At 37.1% G+C, this 26,353-nt stretch overlaps 1 protein-coding gene across 2 annotated transcripts in view; it reads left to right on the top strand.

Moving 5' to 3' along the window:
- THSD7B (thrombospondin type 1 domain containing 7B) overlaps positions 1 to 26,353 on the top strand; it is a 758,532-nt gene that overhangs the window by 519,652 nt on the left and 212,527 nt on the right. For both annotated transcript variants that reach the window (XM_073884500.1, XM_073884495.1), the window contains exons 12-13: positions 9,716 to 9,910; positions 15,836 to 16,099. In XM_073884500.1, the coding sequence (XP_073740601.1) occupies positions 9,716 to 9,910; positions 15,836 to 16,099 (459 nt within the window). The remainder of the gene's footprint in view (positions 1 to 9,715; positions 9,911 to 15,835; positions 16,100 to 26,353) is intronic.

Raw genomic sequence — 26,353 nt, 5'->3', positions numbered from 1 at the left:
TTCATAAGTATTTTATAGTTTTTTGAGTACAGATCCTTTGCCTCTTTGGTTAGATTTATTCCTAGGTATCTTATGGTTTTGGGTGCAGTTGTAAATGGGATCGTCTCCTTAATTTGTCTTTCTTCTGTCTTGGTGTATAGGAATGCCACTGATCTCTGTGCATTGATTTTATATCCTGCCAATTGACTGAATTCCTGTATGAGTTCTAGCAGTTTTGGGGTGGAGTCTTTGGGTTTTCCACATAAACTATCATATCTGCAAAGAGTGAGAGTTTGACTTCCTCCTTGCCGATTTGGATGCCTTTAATTTCTTTTTGTTGTCTGATTGCTGTGGCTAGGACTTCTAATACTATGTTGAATAGCAGTGGTGATAGTGGACATCCCTGCCGCATTCCTGACTTTAGGGGAAAAGCTCTCAGCTTTTTCCCATTGAGAATGATATTCACTGTAGGTTTTTCATAGATGGCTTTTATGATATTGAGGTATGTACCCTCTATCCCTATACTCTGAAAAGTTTTGATCCAGAAAGGATGCTGTACTTTGTCAAATGCTTTTTCTGCATCTATTGAGAGGATCATATGATTCTTGTTCTTTCTTTTGTTAATGTATTGTATCACGTTGATCGATTTGTGAATGTTGAACCAACCTTGCAGCCCAAGGATAAATCCCATTTGGTCATGCTGAATAATCCTTTTAATGTACTGTTGGATCCTATTGGCTAGTATTTTGGTGAGAACTTTTGCGTCCATGTTCAAGGATATTGGTCTATAATTCTCCTTTTTGATGGGGTCTTTGTCTGGTTTTGGGTTCAAGGTAATGGTGGCCTCATAAAACGAGTTTGGAAGTTTTCCTTCCATTTCTATTTTTTGGAAGAGTTTCAGGAGAATAGGTATTAATTCTTCTGTAAATGTTTGGTAGAATTCCCCTGGGAAGCATCTGGCCCTGGGCTTTTGTTTGTTGGGAGATTTTTGATGACTGCTTCCATTTCCTTAGTGGTTATAGGTCTGTTCAGGTTTTCTTTTTCTTCCTGGTTCAGTTTTGGTAGTTGATACATCTCTAGGAATGCACCCATTTCTTCCAGGTTATCTAATTTGCTGGCATATAGTTGCTCATAATATGTTCTTATAATTGTTTGTATTTCTTTAGTGTTGGTTGTGATCTCTCCTCTTTCATTCATGATTTTGTTGATTTGGGTCATTTTTCTTTTTGATACGTCTGGCCAGGGGTTTATCAATCTTGTGAATTCTTTCAAAGAACCAGCTCCTAGTTTCGTTGATATGTTCTCCTGTTCTTTTGGTTTCTGTTTCATTGATTTCTGCTCTGATCTTTATTATTTCTCTTCTCCTGCTTGGTTTAGGCTTTATTTGCTGTTTTTTTCTCTAGCTCCTTTAGGTGTAGGGTTAGGTTGTGTATTTGAGACCTGTCTTGTTTCTTGAGAAAAGCTTGTATTGCTATATACTTTCCTCTTAGGATTGCTTTTGCTGTATCCCAAAGATTTTGAACAGTTGTTTTCATTTTCATTAGTTTCCATGAATTTTTTTAATTCTTCTTTAATTTCCTGGTTGACCCATTCATTCTTTAGTAGGACGCTCTTTAGCCTCCATGTATTTGAGTTCTTTCCGACTTTCCTCTTGTGATAGAGTTCTAGTTTCAAAGCATGGTGGTCTGAAAATATGCAGGGAATAATCCCAATCTTTTGGTACTGGTTGAGACCTGATTTGTGACATAGGATGTGATCTATTCTGGCAAATGTTCCATGGGCACTAGAGAAGAATGTATATTCTGTTGCTTTGGGATGGAATGTTCTGGATATGTCTGTGAAGTCCATTTGGTCCAGTGTGTCATTTAAAGTCTTTATTTCCTTATTGATCTTTTGCTTAGATGATCTGTCCATTTCAGTCAGGGGGGTGTTAAAGTCCCCCAGTATTACTGTATTGTTGTCAATGGGTTTCTTTGCTTTTGTTATTAATTGCCTTATATAACTGGCTGCTCCCATGTTAGGGGCATAGATATTTACAACTGTTAGATCTTCCTGTTGGATAGACCCTTTAAGTAGGATATAATGTCCTTCCTCATCTCTTATTACAGTCTTTGGTTTAAAATCTAATTTGTCTGATATAAGGATTGCCACCCCAGCTTTCTTTTGGTGTCCATTAGCATGGTAAATGGTTTTCCACCCCCTCACTTTCAATGTGGGGCTGTCTTTGGTTCTAAAATGAGTCTCTTGCAGACAGCATATCAATGGGTCTTGTTTTTTAATCCAATCTGATAGCCTGTGTCTTTTGATTGGGGCATTTAGCCCATTTACATTCAGGGTAACTATTGAAAGGTATGAATTTAGTGCCATTGTATTGCCTGTAAGGTGACTGTGACTGTATGTTGTCTGTGTTCCTTTCTGGTCTATGCTGCTTTTAGCCTCTCTCTTTGCTTAGAGGACCCCTTTCAATATTTCTTGTAGGGCTGGTTTCGTGTTTGCAAATTCCTTTTGTTTTTGTTTGTCCTGGAAACTTTTTATCTCTCCTTCTATTTTCAATGACAACCTAGCTGGATATAGTATTCTTGGCTGCATATTTTTTCTCATTTAGTGCTCTGAAGATATCATGCCAGTCCTTTCTGGCCTTACAGGTCTCTGTGGATAGGTCTGTTGCCAATCTAATGTTTCTACCATTATAGGTTACATATCTCTTCTCCCGAGCTGCTTTCAAGATTTTCTCTTTGTCTCTGGGATTCGTAAGTTTTACTATTAGATGTTGTGGTGTTGACCTATTTTTATTGATTTTGAGAGGGGTTCTCTGTGCCTCCTGGATTTTGATGCCTGTTTCCTTCCCCACATTAGGGAAGTTCTCTGCTATAATTTGCTCCAATATACCTTCTGCCCCTCTCTCTTCTTCTTCTGGGATCCCAATTATTCTAATTTGTTTCGTCTTATCGTATCACTTATCTCTCATTCTGCCCTCGTGATCCAGTAGTTATCTCTTTTTCTCAGCTTCTTTATTTTCCATCATTTGGTCGTCTGTATCACTGATTCTCTCTTCTCTCTCATTTATCCTAGCAGTTAGTGCCCCCATTTTTGATTGCACCTCATTAATAGCCTTTTTGATTTCGATTTGGTTAGATTTTAGTTCTTTTATTTCTCCAGGAAGGGTGTCTCTCATAACTTCCATGCTTTTTCAAGCCCAGCTAGTATCTTTAAAGTCATGATTCTGAACTCTAGGTCGGACATTGTACTAATGTCCGTATTGAGTAGGTCCATGGCAGACGGTACTACCTCTTGTTCTTTTCGCTGAGGTGATTTTTTTCATTGTCATTTTGTCCAGAGGAGAATAGATGAATGAGAGAACAAAATGCTAACAGGTTTACAACGTCCCCAGCAAATATACTCTAAACAAATCAGAAAAGACCCTGAAACCAGGGGAAAAGGGAAAGAAAGAAAAAAAGAGAAAAAAGAAAAAGATAAAAACAAAAACAGGACAAAACAAAAAGAAACAGAATATGATCAAATATGATCAGGCTAGTGCATAGATCAGTGCCACACACTAGATTTTGGGTATATTTTGGTCTGTTAGAAGAAAGTGCCTCCTAAAATTTTAAAGAAAGACTTATATATGTACAAAATAAGGGTTGATACAATGAAGGGATGGAAGATGACTAAAGATGAAAATTATAAAAGGTTTTATAAAAGGAATTGGTAAGTTTTTTGAAAAAAATTTAAAAAAAAGTGAGAGAATGTGATTGGAGAGTAGAACAAAACCATACACTAGTGATTTAGGGTATATTTTGATCTGTTAGAAGAAACTGTATCTCAAACTTTTTAAAGAGAACAACATATATATATATATACATATATATATGCCAAAAATAAGGGTAACTACTATGAAGGGTTAGAATATGACTCTAAAAATGAAAAATAAAATTTTTTTTTATAAAAAGGATTGATAAGATGTCAGTTGAAAAAGGGAAAAAGAAAAAATTTAAAAAACAGTTAAAATTAACTTTGTAAAACTAAAGAATCATGGTAAAAAAGCCATGAATTCTATGTGCAGTATTCCCCTAGTGCTGGAGTTCTCCCGTTCTCCTTGATCGGTAAACTTGGTCTTGGCTGGCTGTTCTTGCTGATCTTCTGGGGGAGGGGCCTGTTGCCGTGGTTTTCAAATGTCTTTGGCAGAGGCGGAATTGACCTGCCCTTGTCGGTCTGGGTTAAGCAATCTGCTCGGGTTTGCTCTCGGGAGCTTTTGTTCCCTGCAAGCTCTCGAGATACAGCTTTGGAGGACGAGAGTGAAAATGGTGGCCTCCCAGTCTCCACCTGGAGGAGCCGAGAACTCGGGGCCCCATTCCTCAGTTCGCCCCCAGAGAAAAGCAGTCACTCCCGTCTCCCCGGTCTCCCCCCGCACTCCATGCTCACCCGGCCTGTGACCGAGCGTTTCTATCTCTGGCACCCGACTCGGTATGGAGTCTCCAAACCCAGCAGATCGCTGCGATGTGCTCCCACACAGCTCTTCCCGGGGGAGGGAGGGGAGTCTCCCCGGATCTGCCGCTTGTTGGGTCCCTGCTGGAGGAGCCGTGGCCCGACTGGGCCGCAGATCACAGTTTATGGCAACCCCGAGCTGAGAGCCCGCGCCTCGGCTCCATCTCCACAGCCGGCTTCCCCGCTCCGATACCTGGGAGCTCTGCTGCACTCAGGCACCCCCCGGTCTTTCTGTGACCCCGAGGGTCCTGAGACCACACTGTCCCGCAAGGATTCCACTCCCAGCTTAGCCACTGGAGCGACGTCCCTCAGTGGAGCCGACTTCGAAAAGTTCCGATTTTGTGCTCCGCGGCTCTATCACTTGCCAGAAGCCGCCGACAGAGGCCCCCTTCCCCGCCGTCTATCCTCCCGAGTATTGCCTCGGATTCACTTCTCCACGTGTCCTACCTTCCAGAAAGTGGTCGCTTTTCTGTTCAGTGTTGTTGCTATTCTTATCTTTGATCTCCTGTTGAGTTCATAGGTGTTCAGAATGGTTTGATCCCTATTCAGCTGAATTCCTGAGACCAGAGGAAATCCAGGTCTCCTTCTCCTCTGCCATCTTGCTCCGCCCCCTCCCCATAGTTGCTTATATATTGTGACTGGATGGATGAATGGATCAATTTCAATGAGATCAATAGGGAACAAGCTGTAGGTAATAAAGATCCAGGTGTATAAGCAAAGTCTAATATTTAGACCACCACAGAAGTAGAGAAAATGACTCCAAGATGTATCTCTGATTTTAGGACATAAGCTATATTTCTTTGCCTTATTTCATTCCTCTCCTGCTCAGTAATGATGCACAAATGGTTCTAATGGTCAGAAAATTTTGATAAATCCCCCTAAACCTTAGATGTTAAAATGCTTTTGAATTCAACTTTAGCATAGAGAGGTATGGTATGCGTTTGTGCTGGATATAACCCCTCAGTGAGTGAGGTGTGAAGCTGCAAATATGGCCAGTGCTCCTCTGTATAAATGTTCACTGTCCTCTCATGAAACTCTTAAGAGTTGTTAAGGATTTTGATCTTGGTGCTTCTGGAAAGAATTCCCAATAGGCCTTGGATTTCAGTTTCTGACTTTCTCTGGAGTTCTGATCTCCTATGGTAGCTTATAAGCCTCACTTTTATACACAATTAGCAGAATGCACAGAGCATCACGTGGAAATAGACAGTATCTTTAGGAGAGCCGTGCAGTCTTTGGAATACGCTACTGACTTCAATATTGTAATTGAAGGGAGGCTCCAGTTATACTTCTTAGGGGCCAAGAGTATTGATAGTGGGATCTGGAAAATTCTCCCTGAACCAAGTCAAGTGACGTTGGATTCTTCTTTCCTGGTACTTGTTATGTTTTCTTTTTTACTAGACTTTATCATAAAAATAGGTCATTCTCCACAGCACACCTGGGTGGCTCTGTTGGTTAAGAGTCCAATTCTTGGTTTTAGCTCATGTCATGATCTCAGGGTGGTGAGATGGAGCCCCACTTTGGGCTCCCTGCTCAGCACAGAGTCTGGTTGAGATTCTCTCCCTCTCCTCCTCCCTCTCCCTCTGTTCTCCCCACTTTTGTGCACTTGCTTGCTTGCTCGCACACACTCTCAAAAAAAAAAAAAATCAGTCTCTGGGCACATGTACTGAGTGCTTAGTACTGTGCTAAGTACTTCATCTGCATCAATTTATTATATGGTGTAGGTGTTATTCTCATTGTATGGATGAGTTAATGGAGTCTTTTTACATAACTTGTCCAAGGTAACAGTAAAAAAAAAAAGTCACTCTTAGTTCTGTTTGACACCAGGGCTTATAATTTTATCAGTATAATTTTCCACCTCTGTTTTCTCAAAATAAGTTTTCTGACTTAAGGAGTCAGAGTCACCTTTAGTGGTTAAGAACTATATTGTAGATTTAAAATTAATACATTTAAAAATATCCTTTCGCCAGTTGCCTAATGGAAGGAGACTCTGAATTGGATTGTGCCACTAGCTACTAGTTACCCTCATTTACTCCAAATATCTTCTCATATCCTGGTTTTCCAGTCCTGCAGACTTTATGCTTGTTTTTCTTCAGTAATTTCCTACCCGCTGGTATAGTTCAATATCCAGTCTTCCAGTAAATGCTTATTAAATGATTTTATACTCGAACATTCCCAAGAAGTATTCATATTTTTTTAAATGTTATTTATTTGAGAGGGAGAGAGTGTGCGTGTGTTCACACTTGCGAGGCGGAGGTGGGGAGGGGCAGAGGGAGAGGAGGAGAGAGCATCCCAAGTAGACTTCCCATCCAGTGGGACCTAGCAGGGGACTCGATTTCACGACCCTGAGATCATGACCTGAGCCAAAACCAAGAGTCATTTGCTCAACCAACTGAGCCACCTAGGCACCCCTCATTTATGTTTCTGTGTCTATTGTGTCTATGTCTAATTCTTTTCCACACTTGAAAAGAAATTGGAATCTTGAACTTGGAGAAATCTGAGAACCATAATGCCTGATGTAAGCAGATGATTGTATGATCTGTAGTGTATCAGTTGCCACTCACCCTTGAGTTAATAGACCATCAGTAGTAACACAGAAGTGGTCTTGAGGTTAATGTGGGTGTCATGAAACTTCAAGCTACAACTGTCAATGTTTTCTTTGGCCCTTAGAGATCTCTAATGTCTCTATTAGACTAGTCTAATACATCAGTTTGTATGAGAGCAATGGATCTGATTTGTCCTACATAGCCCTGTCAATGTAGTGAATGTGTTTAGGGCATATTTGACATATTTTTTGACTAATGGTGGTTTTTAAGTGTAGTGCCAGAATCCTGTGAGATTCAACCATGCTTTTCTCTTTTCCTTTATCCCTCAGATTCTGAGGATGGCCAAGGAAGAAATGAGCCATGGAGAGTGACAGTGTGTGCATGTGTACCTGAGAGGAGAACTATCAGCCTGTTTGACTTAAAATAGAAATTAAAAATTAAATACAAAAGGATAATAGTCAATAGCATTTATTGAATGTTTAGTGTATGAGAGATACTGTTTTAAGCCTTCTCACAACTCTTTGTTATAGGTTCTCTTATAATCATTTTAAAGATGAGTCTAAGCACAAAGATTAAATAACTCCATGTAACTCTCAGGTATTTGGAGTTAGAATTTGTATTCATACCATTTGATAAGAATGTCTCTGAATTACACCGTATACTATCACTATTCTTTATTTTTGATGCTTTCTTTCATTAATGCAAAATAGCTCAATATAGGCATTCATAAATCAGTGTTTGCTAATTTAGTTTATAGAATTTCAAGGTATCACCGAATGTTTATCGTAGTTGTCAAATCATAAACTCGTGGGGAAAAAAAACTTTGTTGGAAAAAATACCTTACTTCTGTATACATAGGGGTTTGGATTTCAAATAGCAATGCTTTTTAAAAGTATGTAACATTCCTCTTCATGTTAATCAGTGCATTGTCCTCTTGGGGGGAAAAATACCTTTGCAAGATAAATGTCCCCTAAATTTATTTCAGGTTGGTTATCTAAACATGTAATTCAAATAACATTTGCTTGTAGCCTACTTAAGATAAAGTATGTTGGTGTATTCATCATTAATAGCTGTAAAATTCCCAACAAAACAAACACAGGTGATGTTGGCTTTATGTGCAATGGATTTCATTCCTAGGATGTAGATAAAAACCAGTGAATAACCCCACCTGCCACCGAGTAGGTGTACAAATTGGGAAGTATTGTGTATGCATCCGTTGTCATCTTAGCTAATTTCTTGGTCCTAAAACATTCGATGGATTTGGCTTTCAGTTATTTAAAAAAAAAATCAGATTGAATTGTTCTCTGCACTCAGAATAATGAAAGGAGTTCAGAATATAAGAATGGGCAATTAAATGGAGCCTCTTTGTGTAGTTACCCTGCATTATAGAAGTTTTCATATAAAGTGTTCTTAACAACGTTGATCCTAAGCTGTGATATGTTTATTCCTTGTAACTTGGTAGATTTGAGTTGTCATAAAAATGATCCTAAACTGATTTCTTAAGGATGAAGAATTCAGCAAATATCTGTTAGCGTATACCATACCCACAGACACCGTGCCAAATGTGGGTTGTTGGTGGACAGGCAGCATACCTGGGACACTTAAAGACAAAAATATGCCTAGAATTCTCCCCCAGAGATGTTGATGCAGTAGGTCTGAAGTCATGCCATGGAATCTGTGTGTTCTCCTAGATCTCCATGGTGAGGAATCATTTTAGAAGAGTAGTTTTCACTCCAGGGCAACATTTGGGCCATGTCTAGAGGGGGGTGTGCTGCCTGTCTCTAGTAGGTAGAGGCCAGGGATACTGCTAAATGTCTTCCAGAGCACAGGAAACAAATACCTACACAAAGTATCCAACCTAAAATATCAGTACTGCCAAGGTTGAGAAATACTGGTCTAAAAAATATAAAGACACATTCCTACCAACTCCATAATTAGGATGAATAAAAGATACACAAAAATATCATTTATAATTGAATAAAAAGTCATTAGGCCAAAGAATCAAATATAGAATTAAACTTCATAAATTCTTTACCTCAAGATCATTAGTTATTTTATGGTCTGAGTAGAGATCTTCTAGGTGAAAAAATTTGTGTGAAAGTTTGAAGAATTCTGCAGTTGATAGGATATCTGTAATGGGAGTTACCTGGATAGATTTTTGCCTATATTTGAAAAAACAAATTACTTAAAATTTTAATCCTGAAATGTTAATAAGTAAAAAAAGTTTACTAATAGACAACAAACTTTTAAAAATACTGGTTATGAAGTGAAAATAGGACCATTTCCAGAAGTGCCATTCAAACAAGCAAAGTAAATTAAAATCTAGGAAGAATTCACATGATATTCATTTTTTGTCCATTTTTTGTCCTCCTATCTTACACTCTTACACATTCTTTCCTAGTTTTACATCATCCCTAGAGATCAGATACTCACAAGATCATGTACAATATTATTGAAAGTTATTTTGGTTGCTGTCCATGCAACCAAACTGGATTAATAATGAAACCAATTAAATCTTCAGAAACCTCCACTGGCAATGATAAACATTTAATTTCCAGAGAGAAATAAGGTTAGCTGTGTTGAACACCTTTTATAATCGGTGATAACCAAATTTTCAAACATTGGGGGATTCTGCTATTTTGTTGAAAAATAAGCAGCAGACTGATTTAATCAAAATGATAACAAAAGAATCCATTTTTTTTTTAAAGTGGTCTCCTGTGTCTCTGATGATAACCAGTCAGCAGAAATGATAGAATGCCTCAAGCAGACAAATGGCATGCCTCCCCTTGTACAAGAATGCACAGTCCCGTGTCGAGATGACTGCACCTTCACAGTTTGGTCCAAGTTTACACCCTGCTCCACAAACTGTGAAACAACCCGAAGTCGACGGCGACAGCTCACAGGTAGGGTATGCCTTCCGTTTCTTAGTTTCAGACAAGGGATGCACTCCTGAACCTGCCAAAGAGAACGGACGCTCCAGAAAGACTAGAAATTATATCGGGTCTCTCCTTTTCCCAGCCCCTCCCTGACATTATGTATCTTCTGCACCTATGCCTGGCACATGATATGTACTGAATTAATACTGTGAAGTGAATGATGTGAACCATTCTATAGCTATGAAGTTCCTCTTTATATGGCTTTATAATGTTCACAGTGGTAAATGGCAACATAGCCACCCACTACCCTGGAGTATTTAATGGCAAGGTTTCTGGTATTTTGGTCATGCCAGGATCTCAGCAGGGTTGAAAGCAGTGACTGATTTGTAAAACACATCAAAGGCAGGTCTAATCTATATCATTCTCTTTTGCCATAACTTTACAAGCAATTTGACATTTTAAAATTTTAGTAGAAGATAAAAGTCAAATTACATATATAGGTTCTTCTTTTGTGGTATATTATTTTGGTTTTGTTTACATCCATGCAATTTAATGGAAATTAAAGCAATTAATAGTTAAGGTGCTGGAGCAATTTTTGCCTGTAATAAACAAATAATTGATGCAGTGTAATGTACTACTTGTCTAGATAAATATCCCACAGTTTCTTTTGTTGTATTTGAATATGCAGAAAACTTAATTTAGGTAATAAAGACCAAAAGGAAAAATGCCAAAATAATCATTGGGATAATATAATTGTTGACATTGAAGAATTAAGCATAGAAGACCATCTGTTCTTATAAGCAGTTCAAGTGCTAATTCTCTTGGTTTCAAATTCCCTTTGTTTGAATGTATGGCTCACAAGATTATGTTTTAAATTTAACTCACGCTAATGGATTTACTTAATCAATGAGAGCCTTTAACAGGGTTTCTGCACACAAATCAGAAGCCCATTCGTGAGTGTAGGTAAAATATATAATCAAATAGAAACAACTAAATATGCTGTACTTTGTGCTCTCTTCTACAAAAATCTGTGCATATATAACTTTGCACAACATTGCTTGTGTTTCTAAGATGAAAAAGTTCTTAAAGGGAATATAATGGCGTAGAATGTGTTTGGAGTAATATCAAGTTCAGGGGTAGCAGTAAAACTTTGTGTGCACGTTCATACATAAGGCTTCAGAAGTCATCATCCTGGCAATTCTCTTTATCTTTGAGATGAGAATTTCCTTTAGAAGGACAGGAAGGTTTTAATTAGTGGCCAGTTTTCTTTCCTTGAGAGTTTATTAATGGTATTTTATACCTGCAAATTGAGAATGGGAATATTGAAAAACCTAGGATTATTTATTGAGCTAGTGCAGTTTGTTATGAACTGTCAAAACTAATGCATTTAGCTTATTTAAAATACACTTTTTATGTAAATATTGGAAGAACCATTGTACATTTTCTGCACACACTATCCCAAGAATTATTCCCACTAAAAAACTATTTAGAATTTTTCTAAATTATTATTGGTTATGATTTTTTTCTGGGTAATTGATCTTTGTGTGATCAATTGATCAAGTGATCAAAATGATCATGTCTTGGAAACACCAAAACTGGTCAATTTTATGAAATGTAGGAGTTGTAGAAAAAATATTGTGTGTGCAGTGAGCAGTAGTGAACTGTAATTTTTCACTTAAGACTTATTTTTATTGTTGTGGTACTATGTTTGTATTTTGGTCTCACCTGTAATTTGGTGGTAAACTTAAGTAATCTCTAACATGAATGGTAGTAAAAGGCATGGACTTAGACTGTAAAACAGTGTGATTCTCTTTAACACAGACACACATAAAGAAGCACATAGACAAAAATACAAGCCACTCCATGGAATGAGGGACCATCTAGTGTCTTTTTCTTTTTTCCATTTTTAACAGGGGACTTTAATTCAATATCTGGGTATCTTGGGTGTTATACCTAAACTAGATCATCACAGGTTTTAGACTGAATGGTAATTATAGCAGTTTTTATACATTGCTGAAAATAATCTATTATTTGTTAAGGTTATTAGTATACAAAATAGCTGGATAAATAAAACCTATTTAATATATACTTGTAGTTTTATGTTATTGTGGGAACAGTTACAAATTTCCCTCTGACTTAAGGGGGGGAAATGTCTTTACAGTTGTATTAGGGATTGGTTTTCTTGTTAGCTTGTTTTTTTTAGTAGTAAACAAGTTCTGAATCCAAAGGCTAATGCTGATTTTTTTTTTCCACTATAATGTAATCAAAGTAAAGGACCACTAATAATTTCTTATTTTGAGAACCATTTCTGTATTAACTTAAATCCTTCTTCAAACAGTGATGTCATGTAATTAAGGAGGTTGTCCCACATACAGAGACTGCATATATTAGTACAGAATACTTGTTCTGCCAGCAACTTTTGGTTACCTTGTGGATGAATACTTTTCTTTCTCCTGTCTCTTGCTCTCTTACTTCTTTTGTCTTCCCTTTCTCCCCCACCCCACTTTTTTAAGCCTCCTTTTCTTAATGAACATTTTTCTTGACCATTTATGCATGCTAGGCCTTTGGAATACTACTAGGAATAGACAGACATCCTAATTTAAGAGTTTACAGTGTAATGGAAGCTAGAGATTATATTACAATTAAAACACATTATAGAATTTGTGACTATATCTGTCATTTTATTACAATTAAAACACAATATAGAACTTGTGACAATATCTGTCATATTGGTGCTACATTAGCTTCTTATTGCTGCTGTAACAAATTACCACAAATTTCGTGGCTTTAAAAGACAAATTTATGATCTCATAGTCATGTAGGTCTAAAGCAAACTTCAGTTTCACAAGGCTCAAAACAAGATGTTGGTGACTTTGTATGCCTTTCTGGAGGCTCTAGGGGAAAATGTGTTTTTTTCCCCCTAGCTTCTAGAGGCTATCCACATTCCTTGGCTCATGACTCTCTTCTTCCTTCTTGAGGTTCAGTGAGGTTGTATCTGACTATTCTCTCTTAGGAAAGGCTTTCTAATTTTAAGACCATGTGATTAGGTTGGACCCACCCAGATAATCCAGAATAATCTCTCAAGGCCCATAATTCTAGTCATATCTACAAAGTCCATTCTGCCATGGAAGGTAGCATGATTACAGATTCCAAGAACAGAGGTGTGAACATCCTTGGAAAGGCCTAGTTTGTGATAGGCAGGATAATGAAAGTACAGAAGAGTACCTTTTCCATACCCGAGATGAGTTTTAAGGATGGCTTTCTGGCAGGGGTAATGTATTAGTTTGGACCTGAAGGACAAGTAGGCATTAATTAGACAATGGAGGGAGGTTGGAACTTAAGAAAATTTCTGGCGTAAGAAATGCAAAGGCCAGAAACCAATGAGTAATTTCCAGGAACGGAAAGATGCTCAGTATGTCTAGCTTGTAAAATGCCAGAGGCAGAATGGCACAACATAGGCAGGAGGCAGGTCCTAATTGTTTCGGTACTGCAGAGCCTTGATGACCATAGCAAGGGATCTAGACTTTATTCCATGAACTATGGTAAGTCACTGAAGAGTTTTCAGTAGATGAATGATGTGATCGGACTTCCATCTTTGTGAGCTGCTTCTAGCTGCAGTGTGGGGAGAAGATGAAGGGAATATGAAGTAAAATGGCAATAAAATACTAGAAGCAGCTGTTGTGGGGATTTAACCTGGAAATTTGGAGATGGGCTGTATATGGGTGGTATTGGTCAGAATGGAAACAAGGACTGATTCAAGAGATGCTTAGTCATTTGAAATGATAGATCTTTGTCATTAAACAGATGCAGGTAATACAATAGAATTCAAGTGTGATATTTTAGATTTTGACTTGGTCATGTTGATATAATTGGGAAATGAAGACGGAGAAAGGAAGGCCTGGGTGTGAAGAGATTGAGTATGGATTTTGCCAGGTTGAGTTTGATTGGCCCTTTAGGTTCCAGTCTGTAGCTCAGAAGCTCGAGCAAGAAATCTAGAATGGAGATAATAAGTAAGAATTTAAGAGTTATAGAGGGTCCTTTAAACTCAATGGCTGAAGGCAATGGATCAGAAGAGAAGAGAACCTAGGGCCGTGCCCTGAGAAAGCCCATCAGTTAAGAGATGTAGCGAGGGGAAATAATGCAACAAACAAATGAGATCTTACCAGAGGAATGGAGGGATGAGGGACAAAAAGGTAAGGTACAGTGTTCAACAATGATGGTGTGGTCAACATTCTGAATAGTCATTAAACAATTAAGTCTGAAGGATAAGGTATAAAGATATTCCAGGGCTTCATTTGTTTTATTACTTTGTCAATAGTAAGTAGTTTCAAGGAATAGGTGGACTCTGTATCCAGGCTTAAATTAGTGAGAAGAGAGTAGAAATTGAAGAGATGGAGACAACAGTTTTTTATGGACATTTAAGAAGCACCAGGGACTTGGGTATGTTAAGTGCTGGTAGGAAGAAACCAGTCACCGTGCATTGACCTATCTTTCAACCAGTAAATTCTCACAGCCAGAATGAGGCTGTGTTTCTCAAACTTTTTCTCATTAAGTGCTCCTAATGGTAGAGGCAAGTGAATACATCCTTCCAGAGAGATGGTGGCATGGCTGAAGCTCTTGCAAGATCATTTCAGACCCTGCAGGAATCCTTATTTATTGTAGTCATAAGCAACATGTCAGACCATAGAGCCAATCATCCAGGCAGCAACTGTAAAATTGTGTATAAACTATTTGACAATGAGATAATATCCCATGCATCAGCTTGAATCCAGCATGTCTAAAACACCTATAAACACTGGGAATAAGACTAATAGAGCAGCCTACTTCATTTTTTTTAATAACCAGCCAAGACTCAAGCTGATGACTTATTAATGAGGAAACAAAATATAATCAGATCTATTAGAAAATTTTTAGGAATCTAGTGGAAGTGTGTTGGCAGGAAAGTTGAATCAAGTTACATGCTGACTTGAAATGCCATTAAACATGAGTATCAAGTACTCAGAGCAGTGGGAAATGATTCTGCATTCTCATTACGCAAAGACAGGATCACAGCTAAAAGGTCCATCAAAGTCAATTGGTAAAGGTAAAGTCCTATTCTAGAATACTTATATGAATAAAGGTGTCTCAAACTGGAAACATAGCTTTTTCTCAGATTAAATTACCCAGCATTATTGGAGCATTTATTTCCTTTTATTGTGTCAGCATTTGTGAGCTGCCTGATGGCAAGGACCAAAATAAGTTCTATTTTGTCTGCCACACCCCAAGTGACACCTAGACTCACTCCAGGGCCCTTGTATGGGAGGATATCATTTTGTTCTTTGAATAAACTGGTTCCAAAAATGTATGTCAACAAGAGAGGATGTTAATATTTCTGGGGTTTTGTTGGTTTCCCTGGAAACCATTAATTTCCAGGAAAACTGAGACAAGGTACTCTGTTCTTACCAAGTTATAGGGAAAATCATACTAAATAAATTAACAAAAGCTTTCTAGCTGTTGAGTCACTATAGCAAACATCTTTTAGTTTTTTTTCTTTTACCACTATCAACATAAAACCATTTTTTAATTTTTTTCAAGTTAACTTTTTTTTATGATTTTATTTATTTGACAGAGAACACAAGCTAGGGAGCAGCAGGCAGAGGGAGAGGGAGAAACTGGTTCCCCGCTGAGCAAGGATCCTGACGTGGGCCAAAGGCAGACACTTAAACAACTGAGTTACCCAGGCACCCCTCAAATTAACTTTAATTTCACAGTTGCTTTGGGAGTTGTTTCCATTGTCCTAGGATTTGCTTTCATGGCCAAAAAAAAAAAAAAAAAAAAGTGGAGAAGGGCAGGGGAAGGCTATAAATATAGCCTATATTTGACATTTAGTAAATAAACACTAGTAAAGACAATAATGTGACTTGTAATAAAACAGATGTGAAATTAATATTTCAATGTCTCTTTTTGGAACAGGGAAAAGCAGGAAGAAAGAGAAATGCCAGGACTCTGACCTGTACCCTCTCATAGAAACAGAACTATGCCCTTGTGATGTATTTATATCTCAACCTTATGGCAACTGGTCAGATTGCATTCTTCCAGAAGGCAGAAGGGAGCCTCAACGAGGATATCGGGTACAAGGAGACAGCAAGGAATGTGGAAAAGGCATGCGCTTTCGAGCAATAGCCTGCTCTGATAAAAATGGAAGACCTGTTAACCCTTCCTACTGCAGCAGTTCTGGTAAGGAGATGGATGAGGAGTACCAGATGGGAATATACACATACAGTCCAGGAGGTGTATCCAAGGTCTAGAATTACTAGCTTTGTTCTTTAGTAATTCTTTCAGTTCTCCTTTGTTAATAACACACTGCCTTTCATAAAATGTAGGCATTTGGGATGCACATATCCATATTTCAGTGACTATTTGGAATATGATTATTTTGGATCTTTGACTCACCTCACTCTATACTTCACCTTTGGCTACTTGGTTAACTGTGGATGAGTGCAGTTGCTTTACTTCATTGGAAAAGCCATATTTAATACAAAATATATTTTATGGTGCTTTTTGGTGCTCTGATCGTACATACAGAGAGCATCAGGCCTTGAATTTCTTCTAAGGTAGTTGACAGATTACCAATGAAAACGTTGATTTTTTTTGTTTTAATATTTTAAAAAAGATTTTCTTTATTTGAGAGAGACACAGCGAGAGAGGGAACACAAGCAGGGGGAGTGGGAGAGGGAGAAACATGCTTCCCACTGAGCAGGGAGCCCTATGGGGGCCTTGATCCCAGGACCCCGGGACCATGACCGGAGCCGAAGGCAGTCGCTTAACAACTGAGCCGCCCAGGCACCCCGAAAACATTGATTTAAAATGTTTTACAATGCAAGATGTAAGTATACCCAAACTAATAGAATAAAACTGTAGAAAAATGCCATCTGGGAGAATTTTGTGAGCTGTTAATCAGAAAGAAGACTGCCTTTTTTGAACCTTGAGAATTTGAAAGATACGGGTAAATGGGGAAAAGAATGAGACTAAATACAGTTGGGATAAATGTTGAAGGGGGGGTTGCTGAGACAAATGATTAAAATGGAACTTAATGAATTTCATACTCTAGTTTGTGGCTTATTTTTTTTTAAGACTGAAATGGTAAGGAATTTTACAGAATGTATGAAAGAATTCATGTTTGGCAAACTCTGGGAGGAAAAAAGTTGGGACTCTATCATCAAAGTCTTATGTTCTAATAAGCTTTCTCAATAATAATGGTAAGTTGAAGTCAGTTCTGTTATAGAAGTCAGGTAAATGACAGTTTGTCTTCATTGCCAATGGATTAGCTGTTCTTTAAGCTATGGCTGTATCATCATATGAATGCAACTTAAGGCTTAGTAACTTTAATTGGTGATATCATTGTTCTGCTTCCTGGGTTACTCTATAAAATTTTCTTCAGTGATTTGACTCAGAGAAACATTAAACACCTCAGAAACAAGTTGTGGACCCATTTTATGGAAGCCAAAGCTGGTTGACTTTAATATTTGTTTTTTGGTTTTTATATATGTATTGGCTTATTTTCTAAAAACTGACTTTCCTTTTTCCCGTTGAAATATGTTTGACTTAACAGTGTTGTGTAAGTTTAAGGTTCCAACATGTCAATTTGATTTTTATGTGGTAGTGATTGCCATTGTAGTGATAATTAGCACCGATATCACATTAGAGTTATTTCTTAGTGGTTGAAATAATTAAGTTCCAGTCTCTTAGCAAGTTTGATTCTAAAGCAGTATTGGTGTGTATATTCATTATACTGTGCATTAAATCTCTAGGACTTATGTACTCATTGTAAATTTAAACCGTTTGATAACATCTGTCCTATCCATCCTTCCCCACTTCTCATTTCCTGGTAACCACCATTCTACTCTTTTTACAAATTTGACTTCTTTAAATCCCACATATAAGTGATATCCTACAGTCTGTGCCTTTCTCTGCCTGACTTACCTTACTTAGTTGTAATGTCTTCAGGGTCAATCCATATTGTAACAAATGGTAGGATGTCCTTTCTTATGGCCAAATATTTCATTTTTTAGATATGAGATGTATATTTATCATATATAGATCACATCTTCTTTATCCATTCATCTGTTGATGGGCACTTAGGTTGTTTCCATATTAGGCTATTATGAATAATGCTGCAATGAACATGGGAGTATATATATTTCTTGGTTACCTTATTTTCATTACCTTTGGGTATATACCCAGATGTGGGATTGCTGTATCCTATAGTAGATCAATTAATTTTAAATTTTATTTTATTATGTTATGTTAATTACCATATAATACATCAAAGATCGACTAATTTTTGAGTAACTTTAATATTGTTTTCCATAGTGGTTGAACCAATTTACATTCCCACCAACAGTGTACAAGGGTTCCCTTTTCTCCATATCTTCCTCAACACTCCTTATTTCTTGTCTTCTTAATTATAACCATTCTAACAGGTATATGATGTTATTTCACTGTGGTTTTGAGTTGCATTTCCCTGATGGTTAGTTATGTTGAGCATCTTTTCATGTACCTGTTGGCTATTTGGATATCTTTGGGAAAATGTCTGTATCACTGCCTATTTCACAATTAGATTGAATGTGTTCTTTGTATATTTTATTTTTTTTTTAAATATTTACTTATTTGATAGAGACACAGTGAGAGAGAACACAAGCAGGGGGAGTGGGAGAGGGATAAGCAGGCTTCCTGCTGAGCAGGGATCCCGATGCAGGGCTCGATCCCAGGACCCCGGGATCATGACCTGAGCCGAAGGCAGGCGCTTAATGACTGAGCCACCCAGGCGCCCCTCTTTGTATATTTTAGATATTAACCTGCTGCTGGATACATGGGTGGCAAATTTCTCCCATTTGCTGTGTTGCCATTACATTTTGTTGATTGTTTCCTTTGCTATGAAGAAGCTTAAGTTTGATGTAGTCCTATTTGGTTTTTTGTTGTTCTGGTGACCTATATAAAACATCATTACCAAAATGAGTGCTAAAGAGCTTCTTCACTACATTTTTTCCTAGGAGTTTCCTGGTATCAGGTTTTACATTTAAGGCTTTGATCTATTTTGAGTTAATTTTTTGAGTGCTGTAAAATAGGTGTCCAATTTCATTGTTCTACTGCATTGTTCTCCCAACACCATTTAAAGATACCAATTCCCCGTTAGGTGTTGTTTCTTCTCTTGTCAAATGTGAGTTGACTGAAAATGCATGGGTTTTATTCTGAGCTCTCGACTCTTTCATTGGTCTGTTTCACCTTTATGCCAATAATACTGTGTTTATTCCAATAGCTTTGTAGTATAATTTGAAATCAGGAAATGTGATACTTCCATCTTTGTTCTTAGGATAGCTTTGGCTATTTGGGGTCCTTGGTGGTTCCATTTCTCTATGTGAAGAATGACATTAGAATTTTGACAGTGATTACATTGATTCTATAGAAGGCTTTAGGTGGCATGGACATTTTAACAAAATGCTTCTGATCCATGAACACAGGTTGTTTTTCCATATGTTGTATCTACTTCAGTTTTGTTTTTTTTAAGTAAGTTTTGTGGTTTTCATTGTACAGATCTTACACTTGGTTAAATGTATTACTGGGTATTTTATTGTTTTGGTGCTATGGTGAATGGGATAGTTTTATTTTTCAGATGCCTCATAATTAGTGTATAGTAACATAAATGATTTCTGTGTGTTTTTTTAATATCTTGGAATTTTACTGAAGTTGCTTAGTTTGAATAGTTTCTTAGTTGAGTCTTTGACATTTTCTATATACAAAATATCAACTGCAAATAGTGAAATTTTACTTCTTCCTTTCTGATTTGGATGCCATTTTTTTGGTTTTGTTTAATTTCTCGAGCTAGGACTTCCAGTACTGTATTAAGAGAGGTGAGAGTGAGAGGGCAATCTTGTCTTTTTCCTGTTCTTGAAAGATTTCAGTTTTTCAACATTGAATATGAGGTTAGCTGTGAGTTTGTCATATATGGCTTTTATTATGTTGAGGTACGTTTCTTCTATACACAATCTTTTGAGGGTTTATATTGTAAAAAGATGTGATATTTTATCACAGACTTTGTTGGCATTTATTGCAATGATCATATGTTTATCTCTTAGTCTCTTAAAGTGATATATTACACTTATTGATCTGTGTGTGTTGAATCATCCTTGAGTTGAAGGGATAAAGCCTACTTGATCATGGTGTATAATCTTAATGTGTTCATTTCAGTCTCCTAATATTTTGTTAATTTTTCATCTATTTTCATAAGTAATATTCTTGTATAGTAGTCTTTTCTTGTAGTGTCCATATCTGGCTTTGGCATCAGGCTAATGCTGGCCCTGTAGAAGGAGATTGGAAGCGTTTCCTCCAGTTCATTTTTCCCCTCTTTGGAAGAGTTTGAGAAGAACTAGCATTAATGTTTTTCCTAAATGTTCGGTAGAATTCACCAGTGAAGACATCTGGTCCTGGGATTTTCTGTATTGGGAGGTTTTTGATAAGTGATTTAAACCCTTTATTCATTATTGGCTTGTTCAGATTTTTCTAATTCAGTCTTGATAGGTTGTGTGTTTCTAGAAATTTGGGTCTTCTAGATTATATAATCTTTGACATGTAATCATTCACAGTAGTCTCTTATGATTCTATATATTTGTGTATCAGTTATAATATCTCCTCTTCCTTTTCTAATTTTGAGTCCTTTTTTCTTAGTTTAGCTAAAGGTTTGTCAATTTCGTTTTTAAAAAGGCACTTTCATTGATCTTTCCGGTTTTTCTGATTCCTCTTTCATTTATTTCCCCTCTGACCTTAATTATTTCCTTCCTTCTGACAACTTTGGACTTAATTTGTTCTTTTTCTAGTTGTTTGAGGTGTTGGCTTAGTTTGAGATCTGATTTCTTAATGTATCCATTTATTGCTATAAATTTTCCTCAGAACTATTTTTGCAGGATCCCATAGGATTTGATCGGTTGTTTTTCCGTTTTCATTTGTTTTGAGTCAAGTTTCTTTGTTTCCTTTTATTTATTTTATTATTATGTTCAGTTGAGTTAACTTTCTGATTTCCCTTTTGATTTCTTTGGCCCACTGGTTGTTCAGAAGTTTGTTTAGTTTCAACATATTTGTAGACTTTCTAGCTTTTTCTTACTAATTTCTAGTTTCATACCATTGTGGTCAGAAAAAAAAATTATTTCATTCTTAAATATTGGTAAATATTATTTTGTGTCCTATTCTATGTTCTATCCTGGAGAATGTCCCATGTGCACTCTAGGAAACCATATATTCTTCTATTAGATGGAATATTCTATATAGGTCAAGTCTGTTTGGTCTAAAGTATGGTTCAATTCTAGCATTTCCTTGTGGGTTTTTTTTTTTTTTTCCCCCCTGTTTGGGTGATCCATTACTGATGGTGTGGTGTTGAACTCCCTTACTATTTTTATATAATTGTCTATTTCTCTCTTCGGATTTGTTAGTATTAACACACTTAGGGGCTCTGATAATGGATGTGTATACATTTATAAATGTTACATCTTCTTGATATATTGACTCCTTTATTAAATAATCTTGGTTTCTTGAGGTCTTTTTTTTTTTTTTTTGGCTGGGAGTTTCTTTTGTCTAAGTATTGCTGTCCTTACTTTCTTTTCATTTCTACTTGCATGAGATATATTCTTCTGTTCCTTCAAAATTTGAGTGTATGTGTGTCTTTAAAGGTGAAATGAGTCTCCTGTAGGCATCATATGATTGTCTTGTTTCTCTATCCAGCCATTCTATACCTTTTGATTGGTGATTCAACCCATTTACACTTAGAATGATTATTGATATGTAAGGACTTATCACTGCCGATATATTATTTGCCTTCTGGTTGTGTATCTCTCAGATATTTTTCCTTTTTCTGCCTACCCTTATAAATTGGTACTTCTTTCTCCACAGTGATATGCTCTGTCTCCCCCTTTTTTATGCTGATTACTCCAGACTTTTGCTTTGCAGTTATGATGAAGCTTAAAACTTCTCACAGATGAAACTGTCCATTTTGTGCTGGTAACTAATCTCCATTTGCCTTCAGAGTCTCTACCCTTTCACCCCTCCTTTGTGTATATCTGATGTCACAGTTTACCTCTTTTATGCTTTATGCTTTTGTGCTCTTTTAACAAATTATAGTCACTATGATTATTTTTAATACTCTTTAACTTTTATACTGTAGTTCTGTGGTTAACACACATTCTAGCAGAGTTATAATTCTATTTTTTTCAACTTCATCAGACTGTTCTGCACTTTGATATGTTTTCCTGTCTCTGATTATCGTCTTTTCATCCCATCTTGAATTCTTTTCAGTGTTTTTTGCAAGTCTGTTAGTGGTGAACTCCCTCAACTCTTCTTAGTTTGAGAAAGCCTTTATTTCTCCCTCCTATCTGAAAGATAACTTATGGATCAGGTATTCTGGGCTAGCAGTTTCTGTCTTTGAACACTTTGAGTATGTCATCCGTGTGTCATATACTCTCTCCCGGCCTATAGAGTTTCTGCTGAGAAATCTGTTGATGGCCTAATGGGGGTTATTTTGTAAGTAACTTCTTTCCCCTGGTTGTCTTTAAGATTCTTTACCATTGATTTTTTTTTTTTTTGACAGTTCTAATATAATATGTCTTGGAAAAGGTATTTTTGCACTGAGATAATGAAGTCTTCTGTCAGCTTGCTGGATATGTAGATTCAAGTCCTTCCTTAGGTTTGGGAAGTTCTCAGCTTCTGTTTATTTAAACTCAGCCTACTTTTGCCATTCTTCTGTACACCAATTTTATATGTTCTTTTATTACCTTAAGTTTGTCGTTCTTTTTTTTCTTTCTTTCTTTTTTTCCTTAGAGACAAAGTTAGCACGCACTCACACGGAGGCATGGACGGGCAGAGGGAGAGAGAGAATTCTAAGCAGCCTCCACACCCAGTGCGGAGCCCAGTCTGGGACTCTGTTTCACAACCCAAGATGAGGATCTGAGCCGAAATTGAGTCAGATGCTTAACCAACTGAGCCACCCAGGCACTCCTTAAGTTTTTACTTAAATTCCAGTTAACATACAGTGAAATATTATTCTCAGGTATATAATATAGTGTTTTTTTTTTTTTAACACTTCCGTACAGTAATCCGGTGCTCATTACAAGTGCAATCCTTAATCCCCATCACCTCTTTAACCCATCTCCCCACCTACCTCCCCTCTTGTAACTATCAGTTCTCTATAGTTAAGAGTCTGTTCCTTGGTTTGCATGCCTCTCTGTATTCCCCTTTTTTTTTCCCCCAGCTGCTCACTTGTTTTGTTTCTTAAATTCCACATATGAGTGAAGTCATAGGGTATTTGTCTTTCTGACTTATTTTGCTTAGCATAATACTCTAGCTCCATCATGTCATTGAAAATGGAATAGTAACATTCCATTATGCATATATCTACATAAACATACATACATACATACCACATCTTCCTTATACATTCATGAATTCATGGACCATTGGGCTGCTTCCATAATTTGGCTATTGTTGATAATGCTGCTATAAATATCAGGGGGCATGCATTCCTTTGAATTAGTATTTTTGTGTTCTTTGGGTAAATACCTAGTATGATTGCTGGATTGTAGGGTAGTTCTATTTTTAACTTTTTGAGGAATCTCCATACGGTTTTCCAGAGTGACTGTATCAGTTCGCATTCCCACCAACAGCCAGAGGGTTCCCCTCTCTCCTCATCCTCACCAATACCTGTCTCTTCTGTTGTTCATTTTAGCTCTTCTGACAAGTATGAGATGATAACTCATAGTTTTGATTTATATTTCTCTGTGAGTGTTGTTGAGCATCTTTTCATGCATCTGTTAGGCATCTGAATGTCTTTTTGTGTCTTTGGCCCATTTTTTAATTGGATTACTCATTTTTTGGATGTTGCATTTTAGGAGTTCTTTATATATTTTGGTTACTAACTCTTTATCAGATACGTCATTTGCAAATATCTTCTCCCATTCTGAAGGTTTTCAGTTTTGTTTCCTTAACTGTGCAGAAGCTTTTTATCTTAATGAAGTCCCCATAGTTCATTTTTGCTTTTGTTTCCCTTGCCTCAGGAGACCTAGCTAGAAAGAAGTTTCTACGGCCAATGTCAAAGAAGTTACTGTCTGTGTTCTCTTCTAGGGTTTTTGTTTCAGGTCTCACATTGAGGTCTTTAATCCATTTTGAATTTATTTTTGTGTATGGTGTAAGATCGTGGTCCAGTTTCATTCATTCTTTTGCATGTTGCTGTTTAGTTTTCCCAACACCATTTGTGGAAGAGACTCGTTTTTTCCATTGGGTATTTTTCCTGCTTTATTAAAGATTAATTGACCATATAGTTGTGGGTTCATTTCTGAGTTTTCTATTCTGTTCCACAGATCTATGTGTCTTTTTTGCCAGTACCATTCTGTCTTGATGACTACAGCTTTGTAATATAACTTGAAGCCTGGAATTGTGATGCCTCCAGCTTTGTTTTTCTTTTTCAAGATTGCTTTGGCTATTCAGGGTCTTATGTTGTTCCATACAAATTTTAGGATTGTTTATCCTTGCTCGGTGAAAAATGCTGGTGGTATTTTGATAGGGATTGTATTAAATGTGCAGATTTCTCTGGGTAGTATAGACATTTTAATACCTGTTTTACCAATGCATGAGCATGGAATGTCATTGTATTTCTTGGTGTCGTCTTCAATTTCTTTAATAAGTGTTCTGTGGTTTTCAGAGTACAGGTCTTTCACCTATTTGGTTAGGTTTATTCCTATGTATGTCATTGTTCTGGTGTAACTGTACGTGGGATTGATTGCTTAGTTTCTCTCCATTATCAGTGTAGAAATGAAACCGATTTCTGTACTTTGATTTTTCTATCCTGCAACTTCACTGAATCTATCAGTTCTAGCAGTGTTTTGGTGGAGTCTTTCAGGTTTTTCTATATAGAGTATCATGTCATCAGCAAACAGTGGAAGTTTGACTTCTTCCTTGCCGATTTGGATGCCTTTTATTTTTATTGTTTGATGGCTGTAGCTAGGAGTTCCAATACTATGTTAAATAAATGTGGTGAGAATGCACATCCCTGTTTTGTTATTGACTGTAGAAGAAAACCTGTTTTTGCCCGTTAAGGATAATGTAGCTGTGGGTTTTTCATACATTGCCTTTATTATCTTGAGGTATGTTCCCTCTAAACCCACATTGTTTGAGGGTTTTTGTCATGAATGGATATTGTAGAAAAAGCATCTGACAAAACACATCTATTGAACCATTTGTTTACTTTTGGGTGCACATGTTAACTAGCAATCTGGATCCTGTGGTGCAGTATGCCAAGGCACTTTTGTTCTGTTACAGATGTCTAGTTATGAAAAGGAGAGAAAAGACTCATACTGTCATGATGCTGAGGTCACCTACATATTGATTTAGTCATTCATTTGATCAAAACCTGTATAATGAACACCAGCTTTGTACCTGGTCTTCTATGATTTGGGTGCACATTTAAGGGGAAGTAGAGTACTTGTGAAGTTTATTGTCTAGTGGGCGATAAAAATGGAATTTCTGGTCTTTATTAGCTGTTAGGATGCTGAATATAAAATCTTTAAACTTTCGGAAAGTCCTTGCTGAAGTGACAAAAATTTGAGACGTGAAGTTCGAGAAAGAAGCAACCCCATGAAAAGTATATACGAGATCATTTCAGGTAGTGGAATAAGCATGTTCTAAAGAGTAAAGTAGGAAAGAAGTTCTGGCAGCAAAACAAAGGAAGCTCTGTGGTTTGAATATAGGGAGTGAGAGAATTCTGTGAAATGAGTTTGAACAAGTAGGCAGAATCTTGTGGGACAAAGCAAGGAGTTTGGATCTAATTTACATACAATCATGTGAAAATAAAGGGAGGTAATATCCAATTTAGGTTTAAACTATTTTAATTGACATACAGTAGGTCAGTTTCAGGCATACAGCATAATGATTCGGTATCTGTATATATGGTAAAATTGGAGCAATAAGTCTATTTAACATTTATTAGCATATGTAGTTATAATTCTTGTGATAAGTTTTAAGACTTGGAACTTTCAGGGCACCTGGGTGGCTCAGTCGGTTAAGCGACTGCCTTCGGCTCAGGTCATGATCCTGGATTCCCGGGATCGAGTCCTGCATCAGGCGCCCTGCTCGGCGGGGAGTCTGCTTCTCCCTCTGACCTTCCCCCCCTCTCATGCGCTCGCTCTCTCAAATAAATAAATAAAATCTTAAAAAAACAAAAAGACGTGGAACTTTCAAATATACAATAGATTGTTAACTACTTTGTATATTACATCCCCATGACTTATTTGTACCTGGACATTTGTACGTTTTTACCCGTTTTTGCCATTCCCTATCCCCTACCTCTGAAAACCACCAGTCTGTTTTTTATGTGTATGAATTGAGTTTTGCTTTTGGGTGGGCAGAGGTGTGTGTGTGTGTGTGTGTGTGTGTGTGTGTGTGTGTGTGTGTGTG

The sequence above is a fragment of the Callorhinus ursinus genome, unplaced genomic scaffold (genome assembly GCF_003265705.2).
Source record: "Callorhinus ursinus isolate GAN/ISIS: 27379988/994484 unplaced genomic scaffold, GSC_fseal_2.0 scaffold2, whole genome shotgun sequence".
Taxonomy (NCBI): Eukaryota; Metazoa; Chordata; class Mammalia; order Carnivora; family Otariidae; genus Callorhinus; species Callorhinus ursinus.
The sequence above is the reverse complement of the archived record's forward strand: the minus strand, read 5'-3'. Positions and strand labels throughout refer to the sequence as shown.